General features: G+C 47.0%; 1 protein-coding gene across 1 annotated transcript in view; it reads left to right on the top strand.

Annotated features, from left to right (window-relative positions):
• The window catches only part of LOC128351005 (cystathionine beta-synthase-like protein), a 65156-nt gene that overhangs the window by 31742 nt on the left and 21277 nt on the right, over positions 1-12137 (top strand). Inside the window, exons 5-7 of the mRNA XM_053310050.1 lie at positions 286-365; positions 723-857; positions 4095-4164. Of these exons, the coding sequence (XP_053166025.1) occupies positions 286-365; positions 723-857; positions 4095-4164 (285 nt within the window). The remainder of the gene's footprint in view (positions 1-285; positions 366-722; positions 858-4094; positions 4165-12137) is intronic.

The raw sequence follows: 12137 nt of genomic DNA, 5'->3' as shown, positions 1-12137 counted from the left end.
GGCAAACCTTGCCCCTTTCCCAAAATGCCCCTTCACCATTCCCCTCCTCTTCTGCAGAGAAAAATGCTGCACTTGGGAGAGATTCTCTCCATGACTGAGAATGCCGTTGGCAGTCTTGTGCCATATATGGTTTCTTGGGCCATCATTCTAAACAGCCGCTCACACTGGTGGGGAAGAAGCGCACACGTCACTGGCAGTGCATTGGAATTCTGTTACTGCAGCCAGTCTGCTGGCAAAATGGGCAGCAGTTGGCTTCTTTCAATGAGGCGTTTTTCTTGGTTCCAGGGATTGGACTGGCCCTGGCAGCTGCAGTGAAAGGCTACCGCTGCATCATTGTGATGCCAGAGAAAATGAGCATGGAGAAGGTCAGAGCTGCTTCTAAATATCAGATGCTTAAAGATCTTAAAGTGTTGCTCGATTGCATAACTGGGTACTGATGCGTTGCTGGCCAGCAATTCAGTTTATTGCATAAGAAAAAGAGATATCCAGCTTGCTGTGACAGTAAGATAATACTTTTAACTAGGCTGAATATATAGTCCAGCAATAGAACACCATGTGAAGTTAAGGTTGTGATCTCAGCTTTCTCACTATGAGCAAAATGGCCAACCATGAGCAATGTGTGGAAGACACAGTAAAGATCACACGGAAAAGGTTAAGCTTTTCGTTTCCAAGTTGTGCAGGTACTGTGGTATGCTTCACCAGCGTGTTTCTTCTTAAATCAGGTGGATATACTGAGAGCTCTTGGAGCTGAAATTGTGAGGACTCCAACTACAGCTAGATTTGACTCCCCAGAATCTCATGTTGGGGTGGCATGGAGGCTGAAAAATGAAATCCCCAACTCCCACATACTGGATCAGGTAAAACAGAAGTATTGCAGATGTCCTCCTGGTCTCTGAAGGGAGGGTATCTAGTTTTGCTTGAGGAACATAAAGATGATTTGAGGAGCATGGGGGTGTGTGCACAGGTGAGGGGAAGCGCTGTCCCCCTGGCCTTGCTGGAGCATCACAAAGGAAATGAATGGAGAAAGAGACAGATGGCGGGAAACCTGAGCACCTCTCAACTGGAAGGGCAAAGTACAATGTGTGGTTGGTTATGGGATTCTACCCTCTGTTCCTTTCCAAATGGGAACTTTCAGTGGGGCTGAACTTCAGAAAATGGGAAAATTAATATGGGAATCCCTTCTAGAATTGGGGCAAACCAGACGATATGCCCTGTTGCAGGACTGGGGCAGGTGTGCTTGAGTTTTTCAAATATGAATAGCAGCTGGATTTGCCCCCATGTAGATTGGGACTATGGTGTGTGTGGGGGGGGGGGGGACAGTTAACCCTCTACCTTTGCCATTATCCTCCCTGATCCAGATCTGCCCCCTCCCCCTTCTCCCCATGACTGTTGTTTTCCCTGGAAGAAGAAAGCGTCCATAGGTATCAATGGAAGCTTTCCCCCCAGGCTAAATAGTAACTGTGTGGGGGTGGGATAGTCCACATCAGGATCATTGGCCAGGCAAGGTGTTAAAGTCCTCCCCCGCTCCACCACCCCATGGTCCTAATCCAGATTGGTGATCTGTATCTTTCTATTTTCATTTGAAAAATCAAGTATGTAGATCCAGTCGTGCACTAGGCATATCATCTGGATTGGCCCTGAGCCAGCTGACGAGTCAGGGTTTCAAGCTGCCGGGGTGGCTTGGCTTGAGCTCAGTTCGGCTCAACCTCGAGCCAGCCTGATTTCAAGCTGGCTTGCACATCCCTATTAGTGCCCACTAGCAATCTGCATGCAGTTTAGCTCATAGGAAGAAACTTGACAACTTATTTTAAACACCAAAAAAACCTCTAGCCCCAATCCTGAGCGAATTAGTGGGGCTATTCCCACGATCAGGTGAAATCAGTCTAGGGGAGCCTAGCCCGATTTCGCCTGATCGTGGCTTCCAGGTGGTTAACCCGCCAAACTACCCCTCTCCTTAAACCGGGTTTGCGGAGCAAGTGCTCCGCAAACCCAGCTTGTCTAATCATGAGTTGCTGCGGCACGGCTCCGCACTGCAGCAACTCATGAGTAGACCCCCAACCAGGAGGCTTAAAAGCAGCCTCCTGGCTTGGGGGTCTCCCCAGTATGCCCTGCGCACTCATGCAGGGCATACTGGAGCTTCCGGGGGACGCGCGGCCCCCGAGCCTTCCAGCCCCCGCCGGCTCCGTAACAGAGCCGGCAGTCATGTGGGTGGCCAATCCGGCTGCAGCTCGCCTACGGGGGGAGTGGGCTTAGCCCTCTCTCCCCGCAAACCCTATGGAGGCGGGTCTCCTTGATCGTGAGACCCACCTCAGTGTGTGACTTAGGTCTTATTAAGAGGACTGAAGTGAATGCAGCTGGGCTGATTTGGATGTACATTACCCAGCTGCTGGTCCGTCAAGCAATCATGAGCAAGTGTGTTTGCCCTACCCCCTGGCATGCTGCCCCACTGTTGCATAGTCCAATGGGGGGGAGAATGTCCAACTGTACATGTAAACTGCTTGATTAGGCACAAATTGAATATTCTGCTCTCCCATATGACTATGTGGGAGTGGGGACAAAGGGGCAGGACGTGTGTGCACTCATATCTCATCACACACAGCATCTGTCCAAAGTGCTCCCAAAACATGTCTCTCTGATGTCAGTTGATCTTAATTGGAATGATCTTCCTGTGAATTGAGCCCTTATTCTTTCAGCCACTAGAGAGGAGCAAACTTTGGCATCAAAGGCCATAATTACCTCTCTGAGCTTGGTCGGTGTAGTAAAAAAATAAATTACCTATAGAGTGTTAAGTGATGCTGGAACCTTAGGAGCATAGGAAGCTGCTTTATATCGAGGCAAACGTCTAGCTCCGTATTATCTACACTGACCGGCAGCAGCTCACCAAGGTTTCAAGCAGGAGTCTAGCCTAGCCCTAATTGGAGATGCGAGGGAGTGAACCTGGACCTTCTGCATGCCAATCCAATGCTTTGCCACTGAGCCACAGCCTCATCCCCTAATAGGGACGTGCAAACAGGTTTGAAATTGAACATGTCTGACATCAAACCGATTCGGTTCGATCGTTGGGGGTCAAACCAAACCATCTCCTGTTTGGTCCGACCCCAGACCGAACACCCCCGACCATTGGGTTCCCCCCCCCCATTTTTTTATTTTTTTTTTAACTTATTCTCTCTGGGGGAGTTGTTGGAGGCGGCGGGGGGTGTGTGGCCTGTGGAGGTTCCCCCTCCCCCCGCCGGCCTCCCTTGATGCCCATGCTGGCTGGCTCTTCAGCCCTTTTGGGTCTTCTCTCTCCAGTGCAGTGGCCATTCTGGAGGCCACCGTGCCGGTTCAGTTGGCCTCTGCATCACCTGGGTCACACAGAAGTCAATTGTGCAGGTGCAGAAATGACTGTCGCGCCAGAGGGGGAAGGCCCAAACAGGCTGATTGGAAATTGGAAAAAAAGTTCATGAACCCCCCCTGAACTGAACCGGGAGGGGGGTTCAAGGGGGTGCCGGACTGAACTGGCCAGGCCCGGACTCAAACCAAACCAGACCAGCCAGTCCCGTGCACACCCCTATTCCCTAATACAATAATCTCTCATAAATTGCGGGTTTCTCAATCACAGGTTTGAGTATCTGCGAATGGGAAATTGTCACCAACCACGACCCTAGTTTTTGCAGTTTGGTGCCTTTCCCCCACCAAATCTGGGTGGTTTGAGGGGGATTTCTGGGGTTTGGGGTCATTCTGCTAGGTCTGGGGGTAATTTGGGGACAATTTTGGGTGGTGGGGGGGTCATTTTTGGGAGTCGGGTGGTTCCCCCCCCTTTATTTTTAGTTATTTTCCTGATCGTGATTTCCCTCACCCCATTTCCCATACTTGTTATTGTCTTGCCTATTGTGAATTAGCCAACCGCACGGGTTTCCAGGAACGGAACCTGCGCGGTTGCCGGGGGACAACTATAGTACCTTGGCAAAGAAATGCCTCATGTTCTTCTTTGGGGTGATTGCAGAAAGGGCCAGCATTTGGAAAATAACAATGACAACGCAGGGAGACATTTGAGAAAAAGCTTGTTCAGCTATTGATCGTGATCCTGTGTTCTCCTTTATTTCTTAACATAGTACCGCAATGCCAGTAATCCCCTGACCCATTATGACACAACAGCTGAAGAGATCCTGCAACAGTGTGATGGTATGTTCAGCCTGTAGCTAGTCCCTCTGTTCATCACCCCACATGCTTGCAGAAAAGGGAAAAGCTGGGAAGTAACAAGCAGATGTGAGGGGAGGTTTACAAATGTGGCTTGGGGTTCTACAGGCCACCAACTACCTGCAAAGCAGCTGCAACCCCACTCCTGGGAGGGGTGACAGGGCAGGGTTGCAGGTTTCTTCCCAACATACTTGCCTGCCATGCCTTGTTCCATATGTCTTGAAAATAGGAATTCAGATCAGTGCAAAGGTAACTCAGATGGGTATTGGCTGCAGTGGCCAGTTGTGTGACAACTGGGTGGTCTTCCTCCCTTACCAAGTGGATGATTTCACCTGGGCTGCAGCCCTGTTTGCATTGTGCATGATGTGGAACTCCTTTAGCCCTTTCTCACGATTCGTAAGATGAGCTTGAAGGGGTGAGGGGAGGAAGCCTTGAAAAGCTTACTTCCCCCACAAATTATCCTTTCCTTGTTTCTGAGCAGGCAAATCGCCCACCCAGATGATGGCCAACTTTGGCTGGCAACAGGGAAGTTTGGGGGGCAGGAGGCCCCCAGAACTCCCATGATGCACTGCACAAGTGCATGGTGCATTATGGGGAGTCATTTGATGCTGGCTGGGAGGCTGCTGGTGTGTGGGTGTTGGGCAGAGCCACGCGGCAGTGACATACAAGCCCAGGCGAATGGCACATTTGCAACTTTAACCTGGCTAATAGCTGGGGCTCCCTTGTGGCTTTGCCATGTGGCTCCTGGGCTTCTATGCAGCCTGGGCTTCCCTAACCCAGTTTTGCCTGCATGTGAGAACAGCTTCCTTGTGTCATCCTTCTCATGGGCTGTTCTGCCGCCTTTTCCATTTGGTCTAAAAGCAAATGAGCATTTTAGGAGGTGACTGCCCAAACTCCTGTTTTGCATGCTTGCCTCTGCTCCATCTCTTTCCCCCTATCATAACTGGAAGGGATGACTACCTTTGCTCCACATGCACACTGATTGTTGAGTGCATGGACAGCTCTATTTGTATCTTTTTCTAATCCTCCGGGGACTTTGAGACTAGAAGAGGGTGGAAAAATGAGAGAGACCCCCTCAGGAAGCAGGTGGCCCTTGCAGCCCAGTATACCTGAGACAATTAATCTTCTCCTTGGCCAAGTAGGCAAATGCAAGACTGTCTTAGGACAAAAGTGGCAAAGAGGTGATGTCAGCGGGGAACCCATAACTCTTGAGTTCTTTTCCTCCTAGAAAGTCACCATGCCTGAACACCTTTCAAAAGCCTGTGAAATCTTTGAATGGGTGTTTTGTTTCTAGAGCTGGGGCTGAACCAATGAGGTTTTAACATGGCTGTAATTATTCCATCATACTCTTCAGTATTTTACAATTCTCTCATTTATCATTCTCACCGCTTTGTGTGGCTGGTTTGAAGACCGCTTAACATACTGCAGTTTAGCAGCTGCACCAATGTGTATGTGCCCTTGGGGAAACAAAGCATATGTCTGCTTTGCACAACACTGAGTATGTTATAGAATATGACAGCTGTGGGTGTGTGTGGGTGTGTAATCTCATTTTTTTTAAAATCTAAAATGTTGCCTGAGACACAGTACAGTGGCCTGATTAATAGCCAATGCAAATAGAAGATTGTTGGTTCACTCTCTATCTTGTTATAAAGCAAACTAAGAGGTAATTCATACAATCAAAAATTGTTCTACCTGGAATTGGGAGCTGTGTGTGCTCCCATTTTTTGGTTGTGTGGAAGCAAGGTAGAAGGAGAGCCTGGACAGAAGTGATTGTGTGGAAGCAAGGAAGGAGGAAAACCTGGGTAGCAATTTACCTTGCTTCCACACAACCAAAAAATGGGAGCACACACCGCTCCTGAACTAGGCTAGAACACAGTTTTTAATTGTGTGAATGACCTCTAAGTATCTCAAGATATTTATGAATTGAATTGGGTGCCAAGCTCTGTTTTTAGGAGAACCAGTCCCCTATTTAAGTATTCCAGGAAGAAAGCTTGAAAACAACTAACCAAGGTTCTCTAATTCTCAATGTAGCCTTATGCCAGCTATTATCAAAAAGTGGTTCCATTTGGATAGGGGTGTGCACGAAACCGTAAAACCTCGTTCAGTTTGAGTTGAACTGGGCCCGGTCTGGTTTTGTGCATGTCTAGCTGGGCCCCAGTCCCGCTCAAATCTTAATCAGTTCAAGCCCAGCTCAAGGGGGTGGGGGAAAAATACATTTTTAGAACTTACCACCTTGGGGTGTGTGACCACTGGGGGGGGGTCCTCTGGTGGTTCCCCTCCCCCTCAGTCATAAAAGGGCAATTTCGGCCTGTTTTGGGACCTTCTTAGGCCCTTTCTGTGCTGGCAGTGGCCATTTTGGAGGCTGCTGTACATGCACACTAGCTATTTGCGTGCCCACCCACTGTGGCAGCGCCACCAGGGCAGTAAGTTTGGAATTTTCCCCCTTTCACCTTGAACCCCCAAACTGGTCTCAAGTCAGTCCAGGGGAGGGATTCAGCTTGACCTCAAGCTGGGCTGGCTCGTTGGTGAACTGGCTCAAGGGCGCGAACCAGTTTGCATATTTGTACATTTGGAGGCTGATCTGGGGACTTCAGGGTGAGAAGGATGTGTTTTGTGTAGAAATGGCCAGTGTTGTTTTTTTCCTGGAAAAAAGATAACACCATGGAAGATTTGAAAGTCTCTTGCTAGAGAAATAAGACTAGTGGCTTTGTTCTAACAAAGGAAACCAGAAAGAAACCCTTCCTTGCTTTTTCAGTGAAGCCTTTTTCTAGATTAGCTAATGGCCAACAAGAAATCTGAACACAAGATAAATAAGAATAAAAGAACAGCCTTGCTGGATCAGGCCTACGGCCTATCTAGTTCAGTGTCCTGTTTTCCACAGTGGCCCACCAGATGTCTCTGGGAAGCCCACAGGCAGGAGATGAAGGCAAGACCCCAATCCTGCTGTTGATCCCCTGCAACTGGTATTCAGCGGGATCCTGTGACTGAACTTGGAAGTAGCCTAAAGCCATCAAGACTAGCAGCCATGGATAGACATGTCCTTCAAATGGATTCCAGATGGCTCCCATTCAGCTAACTCCACTTTCTACTTAATTGTTTACCTGTGGAGAATCCAGCTTCATAGGCCACAGCATGGGTACACATGATGTATCTCCTGCATCTGTAACCTGTTAAGCAACCCTGCAAGCCAGTGCTTTACTCAAGGTCACTAAGGGAACTTTTGCCTAAGCATGACTTTGAATCTTGGTCTCCCATGTCCAAATCTCATGCTCTATCCCTAGTACCACACACATTGATACAGGTCAAACTTTTGATTAAGTGCCATCAAGTCAGTGTCGACTCTTAGTGACTGCATAGACAGATTCTCTCCAGGATGATCGGTCTTCAACCTGGCCTTTAAGGTCTCTCAGTGGTGCATTCATTGCTGTCGTAACTGAGTCCATCCACCTTGCTGCTGGTCGTCTTCTTCTCTTTCCTTCAACTTTTCCCAGCATTATGGACTTCTCAAGGGAGCTGGGTATTCACATAATGTGTCTGAAGTATGATAGTTCTAACCTGGTCAGTTGTTCCTCCAGTGAAAATTCTGGATTGATTTGTTCTATGATCCTTTTGTTTGTTTTCCTGGCTGTCCATGGTATCCTCAAAAGTCTTCTCCAGCACCAAAGTTCAAAAGCGTCAATACTCTTTCTGTCTTGCTTCTTCAAAGTCCAGCATTCACATCCATAGAGAGTCATGGGGAAAACCATTGGCTGAATGATTCTAATCTTTGTAGGTGTAGACACGTCACAGCACCTAAATATCCTTTCCAAGGCCTTCATTGCAATTCTACCAAGTGCTGGTCTGCGGAGTATTTCTTGACTGCTGGATCCTTGACTGTTGATGGTCAATCCTAAAAGGCAGAAGCTACCCACCACTTCAACGTCTTCATTATCAATTCTGAGGCTGGCTGCTGTACGTGTTGTCTGTTTTATTTCACACACTCACACTCACACACTGATTGCTTTCCTTCAGGCATCTAATGACAACTATACTCAGTTCTGTTTTCACTATCATCACTAGATCAAAACAGAAGTTACTTAAAGCATGCAGTCTGCCAGCACATGCCTGCTTTTTAAAGGTTAAATTAAAGCCAAATCAGAAGCACAATCCATCAGGGCTGGGCAGGGATGGGGGAGTAGGGGGACCAGCCTTGCCAGCAGCCATGGTACAGATCCAGATTGCACCATTCTCCCCCTACAGCAACTGTTGTTTGCCAGGGATGGAAGTAGAATTCATTTATTGTTCAGTTTATATACCACTTGTCATTAAAATAATCTTAAAGCGGTTGACAATATAATTAAAGCAATGCATCATTAAAATACAAAGGTACAGATTATCTCAAAATTTAACACATAATACAAAAGTACAGATAATATAAATATAAAAATAATTTCTATATAAAAATTTAACACATAAAATAATAATACATAACACAAAGCTGCAGCAGTAAAAAAAACCAATACTCTCATTCAAAAGCCTGGGTGAAGAGCCATGTCTTTACTTTCCCCCTAAAAACTTTCAAGGAGACTGAGGAGCGGATTTCAGCCAGGAGAGCATTCCATAGCCTGGGGGCAATGACTGAGAAGGCCCTGTCCTGTGTGCTCAACAACCAAGCCTCTCTCACTGTTGGCACGCAGAGCAGAGCCCCCTCTGATGATCTGGTCAAGCGGGCAGAAGCCCTTGGGAGCAGGCGGGCCTTCAGATATCCAGGGCCCAAACCATTAAGGGCTTTAAATGTCAAAACTAGTACCTTGAATTGGACCCGGAAACAAATTGGTAGCCAGTGCAGCTCTTTTCAGAGTGGGTGTAATGTGATCCCAATGGGCAGCTCTGAATCCTAGCTGCTGTATTTTGGACTAGCTACAGTTTCTGAATATTCTTCAAGGGCAGCCACACATAGAGCACGTTACAGTAATCCAGCTGCGATGTGGCTAGGGTGTGGGTAACTCTGGCCAGTTCTGTCTTCTCGAGAAAGGGACGCAGCTGACACACTAGCCAAAGCTGTGCAAAAGCACCTCTGGCCACCGCTTCCACCTGAGCTTTCAAAAGCAAAGCCGGGTCCAGCTCCTCTATCTTGTCTGGATTCAAACTCAGTTTACTAGCCCACATCCAGCCCATCACAGCCTCCAAGCCCCAATTCAGGTCATCTACTGCCTCCCTAGGATCAGGTGATAAGGAAAGAGAGCAGAGTGTCTTCTGTATATTGCTGACAATGCAGTCCATGTCCTCCGATGACCTCTCCCAGTGGTTTCATGTAGATATTGAACAGCATGGGGGACCAGACGGAACCCTGCGGGACCCCACAAGCCAGTGGCCAAGGAGTCGAGCAGTCGTCCCCCAGCACCACCTTCTGGAATTCTCACTGGCAACACTGGGGGATTTTTTTGATGTTGAATATTATCTCTGGTTTCTAAATCAGGCCTATCCAGGTTCCTGGATCTTCCCCTTGTTAAGCCTGAAACAACATTGGCCCATCTCCAATCTTGTGCCACCTCACCTGACCTATTCCCTAGGATTTATCCTGATATGACAAGATGATAGGCAGAGGTTCTGCAAGTACATCAGCAAGTTATTATAATACCCTTGGATGCAATCCATCTAGTCCTAAAGACTTCAACTCATGTAAAGCAGATAGGGGTTTCCTATCCAACTTCTTATCAACCCTGAACTGTAATCCCGACCCCTTTGCTATTCATGCTGGTTTTGTGAGATTGCACACAGTTCCTTTTCTGGGAGGTGGCCAAATAAAGGCTAACAGTTCCTCCTCTTTGTTACCCGTTGACATTTCACCATCCTTACTGATCAGCAGGCCTACCACTTCCTTCTTTCTCTTTGGACATATTGGGAAAAGTCACTTTTGTTCCTCTTAGCATCCTTTTATCAGCCTTGGCTCATTCTGAATTTTAGCTTTCCCGACACTGTCACTAGCAGTCTGGGTTGCTCATCTGTATTTGTCCTTGGCAACCCATCCTTCCTTCCATTCCTTATATGTGGACATTTTTATTTTCAGCTCATCACTGAGCTGCTTGTGCCACAACATTGACTCTTTTAGATGTCTCCCAGTTTTCTTTGTCATTGGAATTGCTTGTGCCTGTAGTAACTCTTTATTTGACAGGAACCTCCATCCATCTACAGTTAGCTTTGCATTAAATCAAGAATTGCACAATTACTTTGTAACTTTCCACTGGTTCCCATTGGCCCATGCTCATTGGCCCATGCTTTCCTAATGGTTAGGCGCAAATCAAGGATAGCTGATCCCCTTGTTCCTTCTTCCACCTTCTGAAAGAGGAAGTTGTCAACAAGATAAATCGAACTGGTTGGAGTTTTGCTGCCTGGTGGAGTAATCAGGATAGTGGAAATTCTCCATTACTGCTAATTCTTGCTTTTTAGAAACATCTGTAGCTTTGCTTCAGGAAAGTATCATCCACACACTCTCCTTGGTATGGTTGAGTGTAGTAGACCAACTACACTTGTGGCTTTTATTTCCTTCTCCATTTATTTTTAACTGGATGTACTCCACTAGGTTATCATATTTGCTTTCTTGGGTGTCTGTGCAGGTGTCTACATTTTTCACACACAATGCTACTCCCCTTCCCTTTTTGTTGCATCTGTTCATTTTGAACAAATTGTATCCTTCAATTGTTACGTTACCATTCTAGGAGTGATCCCACCGAGTCTCAGTTATACCGATTTACCTTCCTGCTCTAAGAGTTCAAGCTTGTCTTGTTTGTTTCCCATACTCCGTGCATTAGTATATAGACATTGCAACTCATGGATATTGTGCTGAAATATCTCTCTGTTTTCATTGTGGGATTTGCAAGGCAAGCCCACAACTCTCTCAGTTTCTCCTGTAGCATCTAAGTAGTCCCCTGCAACACCTCCGTGGTTACCTTCAGGTTTTTGTCTTCGTCCCCCACAAGATTTACTCTGAAACTCTTTTGATTAGGTTCCTCCAGCTGCTGCCAAACCCATTTCTCCCAGTCTTCATGAGGTACACTCTGTCTCCTGCCAGCGTGGTGTAGTGGTTAGAGTGCTGGACTAGGACCAGGGAGACCCGAGTTCAAATCCCCATTCAGCCATGAAACTAGCTGGGTGACTCTGGGCCAGTCACTTCTCTCTCAGCCTAACCTACTTCACAGGGCTTTTGTGAAAGAGAAACTCAAGTATGTAGTACACCGCTCTGGGCTCCTTGGAGGAAGAGCGGGATATAAATGTAATAATAATAATAGTCCTTCATTAAGGATGCTAAGATCCTGATCTCGGGAACCAAATCTCTCTCATCACCACCATCTATGTATCTCTCTCTTTGTAGTCCTCTACCTTTTACTGGAAGAATTGACAAGAACACCTGAGCCGCAACTTCCTTCCTTGAGTCTTGTCATCGGCAGCAGCTGCCACACAGGGGGCCCCAATAAATTCCTTTGGAAGTCAAGTGCTCTGTAATTGAGCATATTGTCTTGGTTTGGGGGTTTTTATTTGCTATCTTGGAACCAGCAGAGGGCGCCTGCACACAACAGATATTTTTGTTCGGTTTGAGAAAACCTTGTTTTTTCTCAACATTACGTGCATAACAGTGATTCTTCTACTCTTTCTGGATGCAAGACTGGTGATCTGTACAGAATGCTAGTTTAAATGGTTTGTGTTATTATGTGAAGCATTTCTGAACACATTTCCCCCACGAAATGGTAATCTAAATAAGCAGTGTCCTTGGAGCCTTTGAATAAAAGGCAGAAGGGTAACACTCATGCTTCTGTACCTTTTTTAAACCATTGCATAGAAGGGAGAATTTTGGCCTGTACACTTCTCCCATTGCAGTGTTGGGGGAAAGTGCTCACATTTTCTTTCATTTGCCACTTTAGAAGGCCCCAAACCTTTATCTAGGATGGAAATTTGCAATCCTAATGGAAACCGAAAGGCTG

This window comes from Hemicordylus capensis, chromosome 3 (genome assembly GCF_027244095.1).
Source record: "Hemicordylus capensis ecotype Gifberg chromosome 3, rHemCap1.1.pri, whole genome shotgun sequence".
In the NCBI taxonomy this organism is placed as follows: domain Eukaryota; kingdom Metazoa; phylum Chordata; class Lepidosauria; order Squamata; family Cordylidae; genus Hemicordylus; species Hemicordylus capensis.
The sequence above is the reverse complement of the archived record's forward strand: the minus strand, read 5'-3'. Positions and strand labels throughout refer to the sequence as shown.